Source organism: Talpa europaea, assembly GCF_964194135.1.
Source record: "Talpa europaea genome assembly, chromosome: 7".
In the NCBI taxonomy this organism is placed as follows: domain Eukaryota; kingdom Metazoa; phylum Chordata; class Mammalia; order Eulipotyphla; family Talpidae; genus Talpa; species Talpa europaea.
In genome coordinates, this window is record NC_140074.1 from 23,659,521 (window position 1) to 23,684,935 (window position 25,415).

The following is a 25,415-nucleotide window of genomic DNA, read 5'->3' on the forward strand; positions in this document are numbered from 1 at the left end:
CCCCGCGGCTGCCCAGGTCCCCGCGCCTGCGAGGCCCCATCTGGCCTGCAGTGAGAGCCCAGAGGGGGAGAGGGAACCCACCGCTGGGGCAGACCAGGCACACAGGACATGTGTCCCACATCGCCATATTAGAACAGGGACATGTCTTCAATAAAGACTGCCTGAAACCAGTAGAAGGCTCCCTGAGGAGCCAGAGGTGAGCGAGGAAGTTCGCCCACACCAGGCCCCTTCTGGCCTGCAGTCAGAGCCCAGAGGGGGAGCGGAAACCCACCGCTAGGGAAGACCAGGCATGCAGGGGAGCGTGACCCCACATCAGCATTTTAGAACAGTGACCTTTCTTCAGTAAAGACTGCTTGAAACCGACAGATGGCTCCCGGAGGAGCCAGAGGGGAGCGGAGAAGTTCACCCAAGATGCCGGCCAGTCGCAGCAACACAGTGTCCCAGCGAATATGGCAAATTAGAAAACAGACAGTAGGGAGTAGAAGAACTACATGCAACCTAGCAATTCCTCAGGAAAAAAGCACACCACAAAAAGAAAACCACCCCCAGACTGCAACGATAGTAACTTGGAAGAACTTCTGAGCCTTCCATAAAGAGAATTTAAAATTACCATGATTGGGCCTCCCCAGTGGCACAGCAGTTGAGCGCTGGGTTGCGAAGCTGCCCGCAGCCCATGCAGCGCCAATTCGATCCCCGGCTGCTCCCCGGCCATAGGAGGAGGGTCCCACATGGCGCTCAGACCTCTCCTGCCACCCGCTGCTCCCCTCAGCAGTGTACTTCAGTCCTTCTGCCTGCTCTGCTCCCCGCTCTGACTCTGGTGAATTCTCTCACCCTCCCGTGCTTCTGACTTTACCCAGTGTTCATATAAATAATAAAATAAATAAATACATAAATTTAAAAAAATTAAAAAATAAAATTGCCATGATTGAAAAACTGACAGAAGTCATAAAGGAAAACAATCATAAGGGAAAAATAATCAACGATCAGAAGAATGAAATTGAGGCCCTAAGGAGGGAAGTAAAAGAAATGCAGGAGATCAAAGAATTAATGGAGGAACTAAAGAACTCTGGGAAAAGCAATGAAAGCAGAATAGATGAAATGGAAGAACGAATAAGTACTCTTGAAGACACAGAAATAAAAAGAACCAAAACAGAAAAGGAATGAGAGGTATGAAAGAAAAAGACAGAAGAAAGACTTTGGGAACTACCTGACTTCATGAGGAAAGGAAATATAAGAGTTATAGGAATCCCAGAAGGAGAGGAGACAGATGTAGGAACAGAGAAAATATTCAAGGAGATAATTGAAGAGAACTTCCCAAACGCGAAGAAGGAGCTGTAAATTGATATACAAGAAGCAAGAAGAACACCAAATTTCCATGACGAAAGGAAAAATACAGCAAGACACATAATAGTAAAGCTCCCAAGAATCCAGGACAAGGAAAAAATAATGAAGCTGACAAGAGGGAAGAAACAGATAACATTCAAAGGAAAACCAATCAGACTGACATCAGACTTCTCCGAAGAAACACTACGGGCAAGGAGAGAGTGGAGGGACATAGTCAACAGACTCCAAGAAAACAGATGCCAACCAAGAATACTCTATCCCGCAAAGCTATCCTTCCTCTATGAAGAAAGAATAAGGACCTTCCCAGACAAACAAAAACTCTGGAATTTCATTACGACTGAACCCCCACTCCAAAAAATACTACAAGGAGTCCTAAAGCCAGAAACTCAGAGGGACAAATAACAACAAAAGAAGTCCAAAAAAAAAAAAAAGTTATTAAAAGAATAAATAAATAAAATCAAAGGAAAGACAAACACAATGGCAAAAACAGATGATAACATATCAATATTAACTCTAAATGTAAATGGACTAAAACAGACACAGAGTCGCAGGCTGGATTAAGACACAAAACCCAACCTTTTGCTGTCTCCAGGAAACCCATTTAGCTACAAAAGATAAAAATAGATTCAAAGTTAAAGGATGGAAAACAATCCTACAAGCAAATGGACCAAAAAAGAAAGCAGGAACAGCTATACTTATATCATATAAAACAGATTTCAAACTCAAAAAGGTAAAAAGAGACCCCAACGGTCACTACATTATGATCAAGGGGAAAATACTTCAAGAAGAAATAACACTCATTAACAAATATTCACCAAATGAAGGAGCACCAAAATATATCAGACAACTATTACATCTCTGAAAACAGACATCAGAGAAAACACATATGTAGTGGGAGATTTCAACACACCACTATCAACAATGGATAGATCAACGAGACAAAAAATAAGTAAAGACACTAAATCTCTAAATAAGGCTCTAGAGCGCTTGGGCTTAACAGACATCTATAGAACACTAAACCCCAAAAAAACCGAGTAAACATTTTTCTCAAGCGCACACGAATCATTCTCCAGGATCGATCACATACTGGGACACAAGACAAACATCAACAGATACACCAAGATTGAAATCATACAAAGCATCTTTTCTGACCATGAAGGCATGAAACTAGAAATAAACCATAAAAAGAAGGCAAGGAACTCTCCTACCTCATGGAGATTGAAAACCATACTACTGGAAGACCACTGGACTAATGAATTGAATTGAATGACAAGTAGACACCAATTTCCTAAATGTATGGGATGCAGCAAAAGCAGTAATAAGAGGAAAATATATAGCAATAGAGGCTCACATCAAGAAACAACAAAGAACTCAAAGAAACAACCTAATCTCGAAGCTCAAAGATCTAGAAAATGAACAACAAAAAAACCACAAAACCAGTAGAAGAAAAGAAATAATAAAAACCAAAGCAGAAATAAATGAAATTGAAATTAAAAAAACAATCCAAAAGATCAACGAAACCAAGAGCTGGTTCTTCGAAAAAATCAATAAAATAGACAAACCCCTAGCCAGGCGCACAAAGGAAAAAAGGGGGAAAGCACAAATAAACAGGGTCATAAATGAAAGAGGAGAAATCACAATGGACACAGCAGAAAACAAAAGAACAATCAGTAACTACTATGAACAGTTATATGGAAACAAGTTCAACAATCTAGAGGAGATGGACAAATTCCTAGAACTCTACAATCACCCAAAGCTAGATAAAGAAGAAATAGAACACCTAAACAGACCAATTACAAACAGTGAAATTGAAATGGTAATCAAAAACCTCCCCAAAAACAAAAGCCCAGGACCTGATGGATTTACAAATGAATTCTACCAAACATTCAGAGACGAATTAGTGTCTATCCTTCACAAACTCTTCCAAAAAATTGAGAAGGAAGGGACAATACCAAACATGGTCTATCAAGCCAACATTACACTAATAGCAAAACCAAACAAGGACAACACAAAAAAGGAAAACTACAGGCCAATCTCCTTAATGAACACTGTTGCAAAAATCCTCAATAAAATTTTAGCTACCAGAATCCAACAATGTATCCATAAGATAATTCACCATGACCAAGTAGGATTCATTCCAGGGACACAAAGATGGTTCAACATTTGAAAATCAATCAACGTTATCCAACACATCAACAAAAAGAAATATAAAAACCATATGATAATATCAATAGATGCTGAGAAAGCTTTTGACAAAGTGCAACACCCATTCATGATAAAAGCCCTTGAAATTCTTGGGATACAAAGAACATACCTCAACATCAGAAAGGCCATATATGACAAGACAACAGCCAGTATCATTCTCAATGGTGAAAAGCTGAACGCAGTTCCATTAAGATCTGGAACAAGATAAGGATGTCCACTCTCACCACTGCTTTTCAATATAATACTGGAAGTCCTAACCAGAGCAATAAGACAAGAGAAAGACATACAAGGAATCCAAACAGGAATGGAAGAAGTCAAATGGAGGAACTATTTGACTATTTGCAGATAATATGATAATATACATAGAGAACCCCAAAAACTCCACAGAAAAACTAATTCAACTCATCAATCAGTTCAGTAAAGTGGCAGGATACAAAATCAACATGCAAAACTCAGTAGCCTTCCTATACACAAACAATAAATCTGAAGAAGAAATCAAAAAAACCATCTCTTTTATTATCAAAACAAAAAAAATCAAATTCTTGGGAATAAATCTAACAAAACAGGTAAAGGACCTATACAAGGAAAACTATAAAACACTGTTAAAAGAAATAGAAGAAGACACAAAGAAATGGAAAGACATCCCCTGCTCATGGATTGGAAGAATAAACATTATTAAAATGGCCATCCCACCAAAAGCAATATACAGATTCAATGCTATTCCAATCAAAATTTCAATGTCATTCTTCAAAGAAATAGAACAATTATTGATGAAATTCATAGGGAATAACCAAAAATCCCAAATAGCTAAAGCTCTCCTGAAAAAAAAAAAAAGAAGGGAATGGAAGCATCACACTCCCAGACTTCAAACTATACTACAAAGCCATAATCATCAAAACTGCATGGTATTGGAACAAGAACAGACATACAGACCAATGGAATCAAATTGAAAATCCAGAAATAAACCCACAGAGTTATGGTCAACTAATCTTTGACAAAGGAGCAAAGACCATGCATTGGAGCAAAGAAAGTTTGTTTAATAAATGGTGCTGGGAAAACTGGGTCGCTACATGCAAAAGAATGAAGCTTGACCACTACCTCACACCATACACAAACATCAACTCAAAATGGATTAAAGAACTAGACATAAGACCTGAAACCATAAAATACATAGAAGGAAATACAGGCAAAACACTTCGTGATATGCTTATCAAAGACATCTTTACAGACACATCACCCAAAGCAGTGATAGTGAAGGCAAAGATAAACAGCTGGGACTACATCAAATTAAAGAGCTTCTGCACAGCAAAAAGAGACAATAACAACAACTAAGAGAAACCCCACCGACTGGGAGAACATTTTTGCACACACTAATGATAAAGGACTGATCACAAAAATCTGCAAAGAGCTGATGAGACTCAACAACAACAAATAAAATAATCCTGTCAAAAAATGGGCAGAAGAGCAAAAAAAAAACTTCTCTGAAGAAGAAATGCAAATGGCCAACAGGCATATGAAAAAATGTTCAACATCACTTGTAATCAGGGAAATGCAAATCAAAACTACCATGAGATACCATCTTACACCAGTGAGAATGGCACATATTAAAAGAACTAGCAACAACAAATGTTGGCGAGGATGTGGAGAAAAAGGAACTCTTCTGCACTGTTGGTGGGAGTGCTAATTGGTCCAACCAATATGGAGAGCTGTGTGGAGATTTCTGGACCTAATAAACATAGAGCTTTCATATGATCCAGCAATTCCACTCCTAGGTATTTACCCAAAGGACACAGAAACATCAATTCCAAAGAGCACCTGCTCCTCTATGTTTATAGCAGCACAGTTTACAATAGCTAAGCTTTGGAAACAATCCAAAACAGATGACTGGATCAAGAAGATGTGGTACATATACACCATGGAATATTACTCAGCATTCAAAAAAGATAAACACATGCAATTTGCAGCAACATAGATGGCGCTGGAAGGGATTATGCTCAGCGAAATAAGCCAGAAAGAAAAAGAAAAATACCGGATGGTCTCACTCATAGCAGGAATCTAGAAAACTTAAATAAGGGACCAGGAAAATGAATAAATATAAGAAAATCAAAATCAAAATCAACAAGCAACTATGAACCAGAGACAGTCTATAGGGTTTGGGGGGCAGGGAGGGGAGGGATTGGGGTCAAAATAAGGGGGTTGCAATTGTATGGGGAATATAAAAATAAAATTTATTAAAAAAATAAAAATAAAAAATAAAAAAATAATAAATAAGTCACACTTGAAGATGCATATGCCCACAAAAAAAAAAAAAAAAAGAAAGAAAATTTTACATGTGCAACAAAATGGACAGACCTAATACAACTGAACAAAAAGACAACTAACAACCCATTAAAAAAATGGGCAGGGGCCAACCCGGTGGCGTATCGGTTGAGCGCTGGGTTGCGAAGCTGCCCGCGGCCTCTGCAGCGCCGGTTCGATCCCCGGCTGCTCCCCTACCACCGGAGGAGGGTCCCACAGGGCGCACAGACCTCTCCTGCCGCCCGCTGCTCCCCTCAGCAGTGGACTTCGGTCCTTCTCCCTGCTCTGCTCCCTGTTCTGGCTTTGGTGAATTCTCTCACCCTCCCGTGCTTCTGACTGTACCCAGTGCATGTATAAACAAAATAAACAAACAAACAAATAAATAAATAAATAAAACATGCCTCTATTAAAAAAAAAAATCTTAAAAAAAAAAAAAAATGGGCAGGGGGCCTCCCCAGTGGCGCAGCAGTTGAGTGCTGGGCTGCGAAGCTGCACGCAGCCTCTACAGTGATGGTTCGATCCTGGGCCGCCTGTGAGTGTCCCACATGGCGCGCAGACCTCTCCTGATGCCCGCTGCTCCCCTCAGCAGCGTACTTTGTCATTATGCCTGTTCTGCTCCCCACTCTGGCTCTGGTGAATTCGTTTACCCTCCCGCGCCTCTGACTGTACCCAGTGCTCGCATAAATAAATAAATAAATAAATAAATAAATAAATAAATAAATAAATAAATAAATTTTTAAGAAATGGGCAGGAAAATAGTCACTTTTCCAAAGAAGACATACAGATGACCTACATGCGCATGAAAAATTGCTTATCATCACTATGGTTAGGAAAATACAAATGAAAACCACAATGAGTTACCACTTCACATCTGTGAGAATAGCCCACATCAAGAAGACCAGAAACAAGTACTGGCATGGATGCAGAGAAAAAGGAACCCTTTTACACAGTTTGTGGGAATATAAACTGGTCCAACTACTATGGAAAGACATAAGGACGCTTATTGAATGATTAAAAAATGGATCTACCAAATGGTCACCAATTCCACTCCTAGAGATGTATCCCAAGAATATACTAATTTGGAGGGAAATACACTAATAGAAATATACTAATTTGAAGGGAAACTTGCACTCCCATGTTTACTGTCGCATTATTTACAATAGTCAAACTATGGAAACAACCTAAATAGATCCAAAAACGGATGAGTGGATCAAAAATATGTGTTATATATTTGCAATAGAATACTACTCAGCTATCAAAAAGATAAACTCATGCAACATGGACAGACCTGGAAGGGATTATACTAAGCAAAATAAGCCAAAGGGACAAAGATAAACATAATGCTACTTATATGTGGAATATAGAGAAACCAAATGAGGCGTCATAGACAAACTTAAAAATTGACCCTTGAAAGCTGACCATAGAACTGAAGCATCCATGGAAGGAAGGGAATGGGGGAGGAGAGAGAGATAAGAACATGGAGGCGATAAACCACAACAGACTATGTTGAAGGACTATAGTGCTTTGGTGGTGGGTATGCTATGGTTATAACACCTGAGGGGGAAAACCTGTACTTCTAAAACACTAACAAGGATGGTACTTCACTTAAAAACAAAATAAATACAATCGCGAATAAATACAAAATGCCTTCAAATTTATAAAGAAAAAAAAATACCTGAATAGAAAAAGTAACAAACTAGAAAGCACAGCAAATTATAGAACAGAATAGTTGAATGGCAAATCAGTAAATGAAAAAATCATCAAATAATTATGTCGCTATAAATTAACACAAGAAAGTATTCCTTGTCCTTATCATACTACCAAACTCCTTGAAGGTTGTAGGAAAGCAAAAACTGATATAAAAATTAAGAAAACGAGTGCACCAGAATTCAATTCTCTCAATAGGTCAGTCATCCCAATTGTGCCCTCATAAATTGATGTATTTTTCTTAAGTATCTGCAATTACTTGATTTATACACTCAGAAATAGTTAGTTCTCTAAATCATATATTCATACACACGTATATATACATAATATGCATAAACAAATATATCCATACTTATTATACATGTGCATATACATAGCTATACTTATTATAGTTAAGAGGCTATACATGTACACAGTGAAATATATTTTTATAGATATGCACACAGATGTATTAATATTATATATTCTTTTCATATGTACATACATAGAGATCATCATGTTTAGTGGCCTAAAAATTTTTTTGGACTTCTCAACAAAATGGTAAAAGAGAAACCTAGAATTTGATGGGAAAAAAATGAAGAAAAACATTCTCAAGATAAAGAGAAATCCATTAAAAAGTATTAATTTCAAAAGCACTGATAAAAAAGGATGTAAGAATATTGTAAGGGTTGGTTATACCATTTATTTTCTTAAAAATAAAATTTTACTATAAATGAAGGCTTCCTAAACTAAATAAAAGCACTATCCTTAAAAAACATGAATTTTTTGTGTTTGTACTTTTATTAAAGTTTATTTTTTAAAGGACCTGGAAATTACAACCTAAAACTGTATTGCAATGAGGTCTAGCTATATTTATAAATTTAAGCCCTAATTTAAAAAGCCAAAGCTCATGATTCTAAATATTTTTTTCAAAACATGTTTTATTTCAAAATGCAGTAGTCTTTATTTTTTAATGATTACATTTTAAATAACTATTTGAAGTCAGTTTCCTGCTTTGCAACATCAATTTTTAAAAAGCTGTGGGTCTTAAGTAAAGAAGTATAAATTAATACTAGTTCTCACTGGTGGATATGAATATATAACTTGTTATTTTTTTTATATTTACTAGAAGCATTTATTGCTTGAGGTTATAATTACTTGCAAAGCAAGAAAATGAAGCTAGTTGAATATATAACTTGTTATTTAAACAAAATAACATGTAACAACTTCCTGTAAGAAGTTAGATCCAAAGTAGCAGTATGAATTCTGGATTATACTCTTACAGCATACCTTTATTTTTGCATCAGTGCTTTGTTTTTCTTTTCTCCAATGTGCTTCCTGCTTCCTCAGTTTCTCCAGGTCATTCAGCAGGTCAGCACAGCATGTATTTAATTTCTCATTTTCCTCTTCCAGACTTTTTATAACCAGTCTGTTTTGTTCTTCCTTATTTTGTACACACTCCTTAGTGTCCTGTAGAACAGTACCACAAGGGCCGATAAACAAAACAACAACAAAAAAGGTGAGAACTAATCAGCAAATATAAACTGTGCAGTTTTATCCTCACAGCAGCTTCTTCTATATTTGATGGCCAAGGTCACCTGTATACTTTTATTGGTCTCTTTTCATGCAGGTGGATGGGTCATATTTTTCCACTGGATGACAGCTTTGATGAGTACACATTTGCAAAGAGCCCATTAATTGATCAAGCTGCCTTTGATGCTGTCCCCAGCTATTTTTGAGACCCACACAGACATATCCTCCCAGACCTGGGTTTTATCAATTAATAATGCCAGTCCCATCAGAATCTAATTACAAGAAGCCACATATTCACACTCCTACTTTCTTAGCTCCATTTCCATCATTAACTATTTATCTGAAAGTTATAAAGCTTGGAGTCTTAGCTTTAAAGCATCTTTCTGAGTTTTTACATGTGAGAAAACTATAAGGTACAGCAGGGCCTAAGGCAATTTTTTCTCAATGCTTGTCATTCTCTGTGCCACAAAGGCTGACAAAGCTTAATGTAGGACTTCAAAGTAATAGTACTCTGAAACTATACATAAGTCAACATACCTTAACTTCTTTACTTCTATCTTTAAATTTCTTCTGGAAGTCACTGAGTTCTTTCCTTAAGAAAACATTTTCTTCATTTACTGCAATCTTTTGTTTTATAAGGTCATTTATTTCCTGTTTTAGTCCTAATTCTCTCTGTGAAAAAAATTACAATTATTGGTGAGTTGTTATTTATACGGAAAAAATATTTAATTTAAAAAGATTTGCATTTTTTAAGTTAATAAATAAGATTTTACATTTCAGTTGATAACTGATTCATTACAACATATATTATCACAATTCTCATTTCCTGTAACATGCACATGGATTTTTAAAGAAACTGTCTATGTATGCTACCTATCTATTAGAATAAAATGGAGAACATATAAAAACTGGACACCAAATATGAAGGCATATTCAGAAAGCAAATTTTGGGAATTCTGGTATATAACAGGAGATATACAAAATTTTACAAAACATTCTAATTAAAGAAAACGCTTATGTAGCTAAAATAATTAGCCTCATTTGCATATCATGTTCATGTGGAAGAAAACCATTCTTAAAGAAACAATTAGTTTTGTGAAAGCATATAAAATTTAAAGAATGAAAGATGGTAAGCTTGTTTTGATACTAAAAATTTTCCTCTGTAAAAGGAATTTTGAGAATATTAAAACTGCTACAATTTTAACTGAATATTCTTGCCTATTCTTGCCTGCCAGAGATAACTAAGTGACACATGATTTTATTCATGATTCATTTCTTAGTTTCCCCCTCTTATCTCTAACTATATTCTCAGAAAATTTACCCATTCTCTGTTGTCTCAGAAAATTTACCCAATTCTAGTGACTTCTGATCTTATCTCTGATTGAAAGACTACACAGTCCATAATTGGCAGAATTCTCTCAATCACCAATTCCAAACCAAGTCACTACACAATACCTACACTTAGATTACCTGCTATCTCAAAATAATACACTAAAACCAAAATCCATATCCTGATACTCTCTTTCCTAAACTTTATCTTTTGTCAACTCATGCATTTTTTTTCAATTAATATTTATTAAGCACCCATTTACTGGCTATACATGCTTTTTGAAAGCTTCTAAGTCATTCTCAAAAGAACCTTCCTCCAAGTCCTTCTGCCTGTCACACATGGAGCAGATACATCAAAAGATAAACATAGACACAGCCCCGGCCGCCCGGTAAGCTTGCGCTAAAGCGGCACTCGGATTGCAGCTGCCCAGGCCCCTGCGCCTGCGACCTAGGCTTGCGGGGGAGACGGCGGAGGCCCTCCCTGAGTGAGCAGGAACAAGGCGCCCAGGCAGGGGAGCGGGACTCAAAAGGCGCCATTCCCGCGCCACTGATCTGGGCTACAGCCCGCGTCCTGGAACTGAGGGCTTTGGAACTGAGACCCGGGCGGAGGCCCTCCCTGAGTGAGCAGGAACAAGGCGCCCAGGCAGGGGAGCGGGATTCAAAAGGCGCCATTCCCTCGCCACTGATCTGGGCTACAGCCCGCGTCCTGGAACTGAGGGCTTTGGAACTGAGACCCGGGCGGAGGCCCTCCCTGAGTGAGCAGGAACAAGGCGCCCAGGCAGGGGAGCGGGATTCAAAAGGCGCCATTCCCGCGCCACTGATCTGGGCTACAGCCCGCGTCCTGGAACTGAGGGCTTTGGAACTGAGACCCGGGGCACGAAATTAGGGGCGTGGGTTCCCCACGACGGTGGGGCACAAGGCAGACACAGCACCCCAAAGCCGTTGAGGTGTACCCTACCATCCCCGCTCTGCTCCCTGTCCCACGGGGTGGAAAATCAGCTCCCCAAGGGCTCTAGGAGAGATCTCTGGCGCCACCTAGCGACTTGACCCCAGCACAGGCTACTGAAGGAGCTAGTGGCCAGCTGGGGAGTTAGCCCACACCGGGCCCCTTCTGAACAAGTAGTCTGAGCCCACAGGGAGAGCGAGCACCCACAGCCGGGGCAGACCAGGCGCGCAGAAGAGTGTGCCTGAGACCAGAAGCGCAGGGAGTGTGTCCCACATCACCATTTTAGAACAGGGACATTTCTTCAGTAAAGACTACCTGCAGAAGGCTTCCTCAGGAGCCAGAGGTGAGCGGGGGAAGTTCGCCCACGCCAGACCCCCTCTGGCCTGCAGTCCAAGCCCAGAGGGGAGCAGGAACCCACCGCCGGGGCAGACCAGGCGCACAGGGGAGTGTGTCCCCACATCGGCATTTTAGAACAGGGACCTTTCTCCAGTAAAGGCTGCTTGAAACTGACAGATGACTCCTGGAAGAACCAGAGGGGAACAGAGAAGCCCACCCAAGATGCCGGCAAGTCCCAACAACACAGTGTCCCAACGCATACGGCAAATTAGAAAACAGACAGTAGGGAGGAGAAGAACCACACGCAACCTAGCAACTCTCCAGAGAAAAAGCACACCACAAAAAGAAAGCCAGCCCCCAGATTGCAACGACAATAACTTGGAAGAATTTCTGAGCCTTCCAGAAAGAGAATTTAAAATTGCCGTGATTAAAAAACTGACAGAAGTCATAAAGGAAAACAATGATAAGGGAAAAATAATCAACGATCAGAAGAATGCAATTGAGTCCCTAGAGAGGGAAAACAATGGTCAGAAGAAAGAAATTGAGTCCCTAAAGAGGGAAGTAAAAGAAATGCAGGAGATCAAAGAATTAATGGAAGAACTAAAGAATTCTGGGAAAAGCAATGAAAGCAGAATAGATGAAATGGAAGAACGAATAAGTAATCTTGAAGACACAGAAATAAAAAGAACCAAAACAGAAAAGGAAAGAGAAGTACGAAGGAAAAAGAACGAAGAAAGACTTCGGGAACTATCTGACTCCATGAGGAAAGGAAATATAAGAGTTATAGGAATACCAGAAGGAGAGGAGAGAGATGTAGGAACAGAGAAAATATTCAAAGAGATAATTGAAGAGAACTTCCCAAATGTGAAGAAGGAGCTGAAAATTGATATACAAGAAGCAAGAAGAACACCAAACTTCCACGACGAAAGGAAAAATACAGCAAGACACATAATAGTAAAGCTCCCAAGAATCCAGGACAAGGAAAAAATAATGAAGCTGGCAAGAGGGAAGAAACAGATAACATTCAAAGGAAAACCAATCAGGCTGACATCAGACTTCTCCGAAGAAACACTACGGGCAAGGAGAGAGTGGAGGGACATAGTCAACAGACTCCAAGAAAACAGATGCCAACCAAGAATACTCTATCCCGCAAAGCTCTCCTTCCTCTTTGAAGAAAGAATATGGACCTTCCCAGACAAACAGAAACTCCGGAATTTCATTGCAACTAAACCCCCACTCCAAAAAATACTACAAGGAGTCCTAAAGCCAGAACCTCAGAGCGACGAATAACAATGAAAGAAGGCCAAAAAAAAAAAAGTTATTAAAAGAATAAATAAATAAAATCAAAGGAAAGACAAACACAATGGCAAATACAGATGTTAACATATCAATATTAACTCTAAATGTAAATGGACTAAACTCTTCAATAAAAAGACACAGAGTTGCAGCCTGGATTAAGAAACAAAACCCAACCTTTTGCTGTCTCCAGGAAACACATTTAGCTACAAAAGATAAAAATAGGCTCAAAGTTAAAGGATGGAAAACAATCCTACAAGCAAATGGACCAAAAAAGAAAGCAGGAACAGCTATACTTATATCAGATAAAACAGATTTCAAACTCAAAAAGATAAAAAGAGACCCCAATGGTCACTACATTATGATCAAGGGGACAATACTTCAAGAAGAAATAACACTCATTAACATATACTCACCAAACGAAGGAGCACCAAAATATATCAGACAACTGTTGTCCTCTCTGAAAACAGACATCAGAGAAAACACATACGTAGTGGGAGACTTCAACACACCACTATCAACAATGGATAGATCAACAAGACAAAAAATAAGTAAAGAAACCAAAGCTCTAAATAAAGACCTAGAGCAATTGGGCTTAACAGACATCTATAGAACACTAAACCCCAAAAAAATGGAGTACACATTTTTCTCAAGCGCACACGGATCATTCTCCAGGATCGATCACATACTGAGGCACAAGACAAACATCAACAGATACACCAAGATTGAAATCATATCAACCATCTTTTCTGACCATGAAGGCATCAAACTAGAAATAAACTATAAAAAGAAGGCAAGGAACTTTCCTACCTCATGGAGATTAAAAACCACACTACTGGAAGACCATTGGACTAAGGAGGAGATCAAAGAAGAAATTAAAAAATTTTTTGAATTGAACGACAAGGAGGACACCAATATCCTAAATGTATGGGATGCAGCAAAAGCAGTAATAAGAGGAAAATATATAGCAATAGAAGCTCACATCAAGAAACAAGAAAGAACGCAAAGAAACAACCTCATCTCGAAGCTCAAAGATCTAGAAAAAGAACAACAAAAAAACCCCAAAACCAGTAGAAGAAAAGAAATAATAAAAACCAAAGCAGAAATAAATGAAATTGAAACTAAAAAAACAATCCAAAAGATTAATGAAACCAAGAGCTGGTTCTTTGAAAAAATCAATAAAATAGACAAACCCCTAGCCAGGCTCACAAAGGAAAAAAGGGAGAAAGCACAAATAAACAGGATCATCAATGAAAGAGGAGAAATCACAACGGACACAGCAGAAATCAAAAGAATAATCAGTAACTACTATGAACAGTTATATGGAAACAAGTTTAACAATCTAGAGGAGATGGACAAATTCCTACAACTCTACAATCACCCAAAGCTAGATAAAGAAGAAATAGAACACCTAAACAGACCAATTACAATTAGAGAAATTGAAATGGTAATCAAAAACCTCCCCAAAAACAAAAGCCCAGGACCTGATGGATTTACAAATGAATTCTACCAAACATTCAGAGACGAATTAGTGCCTATCCTTCACAAACTCTTCCAAAAAATTGAGAAGGAAGGGACAATACCAAACACGTTCTATGAAGCCAACATTACACTAATACCAAAACCGAACAAGGACAACACAAAAAAGGAAAACTACAGGCCAATCTCCCTAATGAACACTGATGCAAAAATCCTGAATAAAATTTTAGCTTTCAGAATCCAACAATGTATCCATAAGATAATTCACCACGACCAAGTTGGATTCATTCCAGGGGCACAAGGATGGTTTAACATCCGAAAATCAATCAACGTTATCCAACACATCAACAAAAAGAAATATAAAAACCATATGATAATATCAATAGATGCTGAGAAAGCTTTCGACAAAGTGCAACACCCATTCATGATAAAAGCCCTTGAAATTCTTGGGATACAAGGAACATACCTCAACATCATAAAGGCCATCTATGACAAGCCAACAGCCAGTATCATTCTCAATGGTGAAAAGCTGAAAGCAATTCCATTAAGATCTGGAACAAGACAAGGATGTCCACTCTCACCATTGCTTTTCAATATAATACTGGAAGTCCTAGCCAGGGCAATAAGACAAGAGAAAGACATCCAAGGAATCCAAATAGGAAAAGAAGAAGTCAAACTATCACTATTTGCAGACGATATGATATTATACATAGAGAACCCCAAAAACTCCACAGAAAAGCTAATTCAACTCATCAATCAGTTCAGTAAAGTGGCAGGATACAAAATCAACACGCAAAAGTCAGTAGCCTTCCTATACACAAACAATAAATCTGAAGAAGAAGAAATCAAAAAGACCATCCCTTTTGTTATTGAAACAAAAAAAATCAAATATTTGGGAATAAATCTAACAAAAGAGGTAAAGGACCTATACAAAGAAAACTATAAAACACTGTTAAAAGAAATAGAAGAAGACACAAAGAAATGGAGAGACATCCCCTGCTCATGGATTGGAAGAATAAACATTATTAAAATGGCCATCCTTCCAAAAGCAATATACAGATTCAATGCTATTCCAATCAAAATTTCAATGTCATTCTTCAAAGAAATAGAACAATTATTGATGAAATTCATATGGAATCACAAAAAACCCAGAATAGCCAAAGCTCTCCTGAAAAAAAAAGAAGGGAATGGAGGCATCAGACTCCCAGACTTCAAACTATACTACAAAGCCATAATCATCAAAACCGCATGGTATTGGAACAAGAACAGACATACAGACCAATGGAATCGAATAGAAAATCCAGAAATAAACCCACAGGTTTATGGTCAACTAATCTTTGACAAAGGAGCAAAGACTATGCATTGGAGCAAAGAAAGTTTGTTCAATAAATGGTGCTGGGAAAACTGGGTCGCTACATGCAAAAGAATGAAGCTTGACCACCACCTCACACCATACACAAAAATCAACTCAAAATGGATTAAAGAACTAGACATAAGACCTGAAACCATAAAATATATAGAAGGAAATATAGGCGAAACACTACGTGATTTGCACATCAAAGACATCTTTACAGACACATCACCCAAAGCAGTGATAGTGAAGGCAAAGATAAACAGCTGGGACTATATCAAATTAAAGAGCTTTTGCACAGCAAAAGAGACAATAACAAAAACAAAGAGAAACCCCACCAACTGGGAGAACATTTTTGCACCCAACACTAATGATAAAGGACTGATCACAAAAATCTGCAAAGAGCTGATGAGTCTCAACAACAACAAAGAAAATAATCCAGTCAAAAAATGGGCAGAAGAGCTTAAAAGAAACTTCTCTGAAGAGGAAATGCAAATGGCCAACAGGCATATGAAAAAATGTTCAACATCACTTGTCATCAGGGAAATGCAAATCAAAACTACCATGAGATACCATCTTACACCAGTGAGAATGGCACATATTAAAAAAACTAGCAACAACAAATGTTGGCGAGGGTGTGGAGAAAAAGGAACTCTTCTGCACTGTTGGTGGGAGTGCAAACTGGTCCAACCACTGTGGAAAGCTGTGTGGAGATTTCTGGACCTACTAAACATAGAGCTTCCATATGACCCAGCAATTCCACTCCTAGGTATTTACCCAAAGGACACAGAAACATCAATTCCAAAGAACACCTGCACCCCTATGTTTATAGCAGCACTGTTTACAATAGCTAAGCTTTGGAAACAACCCAAATGCCCAAAAATAGATGACTGGATCAAGAAGATGTGGTACATATATACCATGGAATATTACTCAGCATTCAAAAAAGATAAACACATGCAATTTGCTGCAACATGGATGGCGCTGGAAGGGATCATGCTCAGCGAAATAAGCCAAAAAGAAAAAGAAAAATACCGGATGGTCTCACTCATAGCAGGAATCTAGAAAACTTAAATAAGGGACCAGGAAAATGAATAACTATAAGAAAGTGAAAATCAAAATCAACAAAAAACTATGAACCAGAGACACTTTTAGGGGGGCGGGGGCGGGAGGGGAGGGATTGGGGTCAGAATGGGGGGCTGCAATTGTATGGGGAATATAACAATAAAATTTATTAAAAAAAAAAAAAAAAAAGATAAACATAATATTTTTTTATTAAGTAATATGCTCAGTAGAAACCCCTGACCTTTATGCCATTTCTGACCTATCACTGATGCTCTTCTGATCCCTACATACTAATTTATTTTATACTCCCATATTTACTCCTTTTCAAACCCTCTCCAAAGGACTTCAGAGTAAATTGAAACTTAAGGCCAGGATGAAAAATGGGAGGAGTTTAAGGAATAAAGGAAAAGTAATCTATAGTCTAACATTTTTCAGTTGTAATGCTAATTGCTGCTTTCATTTTAATTCTCAAAAATATTTTAAGTGATGAATACACAGAAAAATAATATATGTGTGTATGGTGTAAAGAAATAGAATAAAAAAGGCAACCTTGTATCCACAACCATCAAACTAACAAATACAACTTCTTCTTTACCATTGTCTTTGAAATGTCTGTAGGATCCTCTGACACCTCCTATGACCTCCAGGAGTAAGCCCTATCCTGAAATTTGGTGTTTTCCTTCTCTGGTTTTTCTTTATGTGTGTGTGTGTGTGTGTGTGTGTACCTAATAGGGGACATGTATATGCCCCCTAATCAATGTATTCTAAAATTCAGCCTATTTTTGAGTTTTGTATAAATTAAATCATAGTACAAAGAATAGGTGTAGTATGATTTTTGCTCCGCATTAGTTATTATTAGCTCAACATTATTCCCAAATTCACTATATTGATGAATATACCTGAAGATCAACTGTCTTGGCTTAACTGTCTTGGTGTAAAGCATCATTCCATTATATATATATATATATATATATATATATGTGTGTGTGTGCGTGTGTGTGTGTGTGTGTATACATATATATATGTATATTTAACTATAAAATAGTTATCCAACTCTTGAAAATGTATATTGCATCTGCTTCCTATTTTGGGGAAAGGCGTATACAAGCAATGTTGCTATGAACAATCTTTAAGCTTGTCTCATGATACAGATGAACCAGAATGTCTCACAAGCAGTATTTTTCAAACTGTAGAATACAATCTAGTAATGGGTCAGTAAATGAATTACATCTAATCTTTATTACACATAGTAGGGAAAACTATTATAAAACTTTACTTCATGTATGTACACTGGATTTTAAGAGAAAATGGTATTTTTTCTTAGTGTATGGATCATATTAATAAATATTTGAAAAGAAGTGTTCTAAATTATATATGCTAAAAGATTAAATTGTGCATCATAGGACATCATAGGATATATGTACTTCAAGAATTACCATAGCTCCAAATCTGCACCAATACTTGACTCTCAGACTTGATATTTTAAAAAGCCAGTAGGTGTAAATGGCACTGCAATATAATCTTAACTTTTACTTATTTAAATACTAGAGCATAAGAAAATGTGTCTTCAATCAACAGCATACAAATAGATGTATAAATATGGTTATCCTCAATTCATAGCCACTTTTCTAATCTCATCTAAGTCTTATCCTCCTTTAGGATTCAGTTTCCACCTCTTCTATAAAGGTTTGCTACCACTATGAAAATAATTTCTTTCATTTTGAAATTTCTGTATTACCTATATTATTCATTAAATATATAACTACCTAATCTTGCTAATTGTTGATGTACCCATACTCTCTCCCAAACTCAATTAGTAAATGTCTAGGAATAGAGGTTGGCAATGAAAAATAAATTCTATCATGTTAACACTAAGACTGTTTATAAAATATGTACAAGCATGTACTTTGAGAGGAAAAATGACAACACCTGAGCATATTCATGTATTCTGGAGCTTATTTAGAGTCTAGGAAGGATAGAACACTGAATCAAATTATTTAAGTTTTAAAAGGGATTTTCCACTACTGTAAACTAGAAATGATAATATAAATGATACAATAGTAAGCCCTTTATGAGATTCAATAATTTAAATTTTGGCATATGAGTAAATTTAGTGAAACACAAAGACAAATAAAGACTTAATTTCTTTTTTTATAATTTATTTATTTATATATATTTGACATCATTGTTCATTTTTGTGTAATGTTGCTTTCTCCTCCCAGGTGAAGTCCCTGTAAAATACCCACCACCAAGTCACCCGGGCACCATCACTGTAGTCCCTTTTGTTCTTCCCTCCTCTGCTCTGATCCCTCTCCTCCCGCTCCCCTGCAGAATGTCTCTGATTTATAGTTGCCTGCTAATTTTTTTTTAATTTATTGAATGCAAACTGGTCCAACCACTATGGAAAGCTGTGTAGAGATTCCTCAAACTACTGAAAATGGAGCTACCATATGGCCCAGCAATTAACTCCTAGAAATCTACCCAAAGAACATAAAAAAATTCAAAAGGATACCTGCACCCCTATGTTTATTGCAGCACTATTTATAATAGGTAAGCTATGGAAACAACCCAAATGCCCAAAAGTAAATGACTGGATCAAGAAGATGTGATATATATACACAATGGTATACTATTCAACAACCAAAAAAAAAAAAAAAATACAACTCATGACATTTGCAGCAACATGAGTGAAGCTAGAAGGGATTGTGTTCAGTGAAATAAGCCAGAAGAAAAAGAAAAATATCAGACGGTTTCACTTATAGGAGGAATATTGGGAACCAAATAAGGCATCAGAAAAAAAAAGAATAAATAAAAAAACAAAATTAACAGGCAACTATAAATGAAAAGGCACAATATAGTTTGAAATTGGTAACAAAAATATTCTGATAGTTTGATAAATTTATATTGTATAATCATCAGAGTAATAATCAAAGATGTACTCCAATTTGAAGAAGATTGATAAATTAAACCCTCAATGATTTGTAAATATGATGCAACTTATTTCCCTGATAAAAATACCCTCAAAGATGTACTTTAAATAATGAAATCAGGGCCTCCCTGGTGGCACAAGGGGTTAAGCACCTCACTATGAAGCAAACCACAGCCTCTGCAGCATGAGTTCAATCCCCGGTCAGCCAGGGAGCAACCCACATGGCAAAGCAGACCTCTCCTGTCTCATCCACTGCTCCCCTCAGCAGAATGTTTCAGTCAGTCTGCCTGTTCTGTTCCCCGCTCTGCCTCTGGTGAATCCTCTCACCCGCCCCCATCTCTGGCCTTGTACCCCAGCTCTTGTATGCATAAATGAATAAATGTATTAAAAAAATAATGAAATCACAAGTATATACAGTTACAGTACATTTTTAAAATTAGCTTTATGAAACTTTTTCAACAAACTTTTCTGGTTAGAGTAGAGCACATTCTTAATGGTCTGGCTTGAGTTAATATTAAAATAGCAACTAGAACTCAGAGGAACCATAAAGTATAAAGGGTGACAAGAGAAAGTATGTCTGGAACAAATAATTTATTATGGATAAGCTATGAAATTAATAATTCATATCATGGTCAAGAGAATTCTATAGAGTAAGAAGAGAATAATAGTATGAAGCAGGGGGGAAGGGGGGAGGGGCAAAAGAATAAGACCTGAAACTATATCAGGCAATACTTGAGCATAGTTAATATATTATTTATATGACCCACTTTCAAATGGACAAGAAACTTTAATAAGAAATACAGAAGTAATAAAACCACAACAACTAAAACAATGGTAAATGGAGAAAGGGAAACAGCTAAGAAAACTAACTGTAACTGAAAAGCAAAACTTATTTTTGGACTCCCTATATATTATGTCAAGAAATGCAGATAAGCAAACTTAGCTTTAAAAAGGTACATATAGATTGAGTCAACACACAAAAAATACAACATACAAGTAATTCATCTAAAGATGCAATATAAAAGGATGGACAAAGATATAACACATTAGTTCTAAAAACAAAGCTGGGGGAATAGTGAGTTAAGAAAAGAAATTAAGTTCCATGACTAATATTCCTTGTCTAGTTATCATTTCCTTCTCTATTTTCAAAGATCTTGCCTAACAATTTTAAGTGCATTATCTTTCTCTGCCCTGTCACATTTCCTCATTCATTTTCATACTTTGTTAGAATTCAGTGATCCCTTAAGATTTTATATTCCAATCCACTTGTATCACTTTCTAAAATCACTAAAAACTTTATATTGCTGAACTTAGCCTTTTCACAAACCCCACTGTTTTTGTAGCAGTTTTCATCATTGACTGCCTTTTACTTCTTGAAACTCTTTCTCAATTCAAAAGAAATTGCATATTATTCTCTCTCGTCTTTCCTGAACCATCTTTCCCTCTCATTTACTCTCAGAATTCTCACTGTTTAGTCTTCTATTAACATTAAATATATAAATCTCAAGAAGACAGCTCCCCAGTGGTGCAGCGGTTGAGCGCTGGGTTGCGAAGCTGCCCGCAGCCTCTGCAGCTCCGCTGGTTCAATCCCCGGGTGAGAGTCCCACATGGCGCGCAGACCTCTCCTGCTGCCCACTGCTCCTCTCAGCAGTGTACTTCCTTCTGCTCCCCACTCTGGCTCTGGTGAATTCTCTCACCCTCCCGCACTTCTGACTGTACCCAGTGCTTGTATAAATAAATAAATAAATCTTCAAAAAAAAAAAAAAAAAAGAAGACAACTCCTTTCAAAAGATCCTATAAACAGGTTGCTAAAGATCTCTACATGGAATTCATACCAATAACCAAAATATAAGTTATCTAAAAGAAGCTCAAAATCTTATTATCATAGCAAGCTGAGCTTCTTGATAAAAGAGTATTGTTTCTGATAACAATGCCACTGTTTTCCTGGTTCTCTAGGATGAAAACCCAAATGTCATTTTCAAATTACTAGTAAGTCCTTGTCATTCCACTGCATAACTTTAATTCCTGTAAACCAAACAATTCAGGTTTGTGTCATTAAACTTACACTATGAAATAACTTCCTAACAGTCCATTCCATTTTCTCCTTTGATTTTCTAAATGTATACACTATTAATTTTATCATCACAGACAGCAGCTCAATTAGTTTTAGGTCCTTCATGAAAATCTAGGTAGATTCTTTTAACTTACTAGTAAAGTCCAAATTTTTCACTTAAGCAATCAAGGCCTTTCCTTAGTACAAGTGGAACATAACACTAATGAGATCACTCAGCCTAAATGCCTATATATTATCTATGAAACAAAATATAAATTTCAACATCACCCAAACAGTTTGTAGACTCCTACCTTTATATGTTTACGTAGTATTCACTCTGGAAAATCTCCTACAATCTACCTGTTAAACCCTATTTGAATACTTTTTTAAGACCTCTTCAGAGAACTTAATCTCTCCTATTGAATATTTATAGCATTCTGCTTGTGATTCTCACATGGCATTTATAATGTATTGATTCTATACATTCAACAATACTTCATGAGTATGTATTATGAGCCAGGCAATATGGTGGATATCAGGTGTTAGGTATACAAGGTTCAATGGTTATATATGGATTCCTCCCCTCACAGAACCTATCATCTACTCAGGGAGAATATAGTTACTTGCACCTTACATTCATCCCCACTCTACTCCTCAAAGAGATTTAAAATGATTAAAAGCAAAAACTGTACACTGAATTTTCCATAGTACCATAACAGGACTTTCTTGAATTGAACTGAAAATATACCTTGTAGAAAATCATAACTATCATTGCACAGAAATAAACATATTTAGGTTAAGAAACAAGGGGAGGGGGCGGAGCAACATGGCGGCGAGGAGACTCTGCGAGTAAGATCTCCCATTAAAAATAAGTTAATAGGGAGGAAAAGCGGCAGGTCCCAGTGAGAAGTGGGACACGGAAGATAAACGGGTGACGCCAGCAAACTGCCCGAAGAAGAAAGTTGCCATAAAAGAGGACCAGAAGGGAGGAAAGCACAGAAACCTGCTCCCCTCCCCCGCCCACAAAGTCGGCATTCTCTGACCAGCAGAGAGGAGGGGGAAAAAAAAAAAAACAAACTAAAAGGACCAACAAGAACAAACTACGCAGCAAGCGGGACTGTGAGTGGAAAGGAACTATTGCAGCCACCGCACCCCGTGAACAGGGGCTGTGGAGAATCCTGCAGGATCCGCCACAGAGGTGAGCTCCAGGCGCCATTAAAGAGAGACCCCGCCGCCCAGGAGGATACCAGCACCAGCACACAGCCCCGGACGCCAGGTAAGCTTGCACGGAAAAGCGGCGCGCTGGAAAAGCAGACGCGGATCGGGATCGGGATTGCGCGGAAAAGCAGCGCGGACCAGAATCGGGATCCCGCGGAAAAGCAGTGCGGTTGAAAAGCAAACGCGGACACGGATCGCAGCTGCCCAGGTCCCCGCGCCTGCGACCTAGGCTTGCGGGGAGACGCGCAGAGGCCCTCACTGAGTGAGCAGGAACCAGGCGCCCAGGCAGGGGAGCGGGATTCAAAAGGCGCCATTCCCGCGCCACTGAACTGGGCTACAGCCAGCGTCCTGGAACTGAGGGCTTTGGAACTGAGACCCGGGGCACGAAATTAGGGGCGTGGATTCCCCACGATGGTGGGGCACAAGGCAGACATAGCACCCCAAAGCCGTTGAGGTGTACCCTACCATCCCCGCTCTGCTCCCTGTCCCACGGGGTGGAAAATCAGCTCCCCAAGGGCTCTAGGAGAGATCTCTGGCGCCACCTAGTGACTTGAAGACAGCAGAGGCTCCTGGAGGAGCCAGTGGCCAGCTGGGGAGTTAGCCCACACCGGGCCCCTTCCGACCAGTAGTCTGAGCCCACAGGGGGAGCGAGCACCCACAGCCGGGGCAGACCAGGCGCGCAGAAGAGTGTGCCTGAGACCGGATGCACAGGGAGTGTGTCCCACATCACCATTTTAGAACAGGGACATTTCTTCAGTAAAGACTACATTTCTTCACTAAAGAAGGCTTCCTCAGGAGCCAGAGGTGAGCGGGAGAAGTTCGCCCACGCCAGACCCCCTCTGGCCTGCAGTCCAAGCCCAGAGGGGGAGCAGGAACCCACAGCCGGGGCAGACCAGGCGCACAGGGGAGTGTGTCCCCACATCGGCATTTTAGAACAGGGACCTTTTTCCAGTAAAGACTGCTTGAAACTGACATATGGCTCCTGGAGGAACCAGGGGGGAGCAGAGAAGCTCACCCAAGATGCCGGCCAGTCCCAACAACACAGTGTCCCAACGCATACGGCAAATTAGAAAACAGACAGTAGGGAGTAGAGAACCACACGCAACCTAGCAACTCCCCAGGGAAAAAGCACACCACAAAAAGAAAACCAGCCCCTAGATTGCAACGACAGTAACTTGGAAGAACTTCTGAGACTCCCAGAAAGAGAATTTAAAATTGCCGTGATTAAAAAACTGACAGAAGTCATAATGGAAAACAATGATAAGGGAAAAATAATCAACGATCAGAAGAATGCAATTGAGTCCCTAGAGAGGGAAAACAATGGTCAGAAGAATGAAATTGAGTCCCTAAAGAGGGAAGTAAAAGAAATGCAGGAGATCAAAGAATTAATGGAAGAACTAAAGAATTCTGGGAAAAGCAATGAAAGCAGAATAGATGAAATGGAAGAACGAATAAGTACTCTTGAAGACACAGAAATAAAAAGAACCAAAACAGAAAAGGAAAGACAAGTACGAAGGAAAAAGAACGAAGAAAGACTTCGAGACTATCTGACTCCATGAGGAAAGGAAATATAAGAGTTATAAGAATACCAGAAGGAGAGGAGAGAGATGTAGGAACAGAGAAAATATTCAAAGAGATAATTGAAGAGAACTTCCCAAATGTGAAGAAGGAGCTGAAAATTGATATACAAGAAGCAAGAAGAACACCAAACTTCCACGACGAAAGGAAAAATACAGCAAGACACATAATAGTAAAGCTCCCAAGAATCCAGGACAAGGAAAAAATAATGAAGCTGGCAAGAGGGAAGAAACAGATAACATTCAAAGGAAAGCCAATCAGGCTGACATCAGACTTCTCCGAAGAAACACTACGGGCAAGGAGAGAGTGGAGGGACATAGTCAACAGACTCCAAGAAAACAGATGCCAACCAAGAAAACTCTATCCCGCAAAGCTCTCCTTCCTCTTTGAAGAAAGAATATGGACCTTCCCAGACAAACAGAAACTCCAGAATTTCATTACAACTAAACCCCCACTCCAAAAAATACTACAAGGAGTCCTAAAGCCAGAACCTCAGAGGGACGAATAACAATGAAAGAAGGCCAAAAAAAAAAAAAAAGTTATTAAAAGAATAAATAAATAAAATCAAAGGAAAGACAATCAAAATGGCAAATACAGATGTTAACATATCAATATTAACTCTAAATGTAAATGGACTAAACTCTTCAATAAAAAGACACAGAGTTGCAGCCTGGATTAAGAAACAAAACCCAACCTTTTGCTGTCTCCAGGAAACACATTTAGCTACAAAAGATAAAAATAGGCTCAAAGTTAAAGGATGGAAAACAAT

The 25,415-nt window shown here is 38.4% G+C and overlaps 1 protein-coding gene across 1 annotated transcript in view; it reads right to left on the bottom strand.

Moving 5' to 3' along the window:
* CNTLN (centlein) overlaps positions 1–25,415 on the bottom strand; it is a gene marked incomplete at its 5' end in the record, with an annotated part of 238,450 nt that overhangs the window by 165,749 nt on the left and 47,286 nt on the right. The window contains 2 exons of the mRNA XM_084239276.1: positions 8,824–9,003; positions 9,604–9,738. Coding sequence (XP_084095402.1) covers positions 8,824–9,003; positions 9,604–9,738 — 315 coding nt within the window. The remainder of the gene's footprint in view (positions 1–8,823; positions 9,004–9,603; positions 9,739–25,415) is intronic.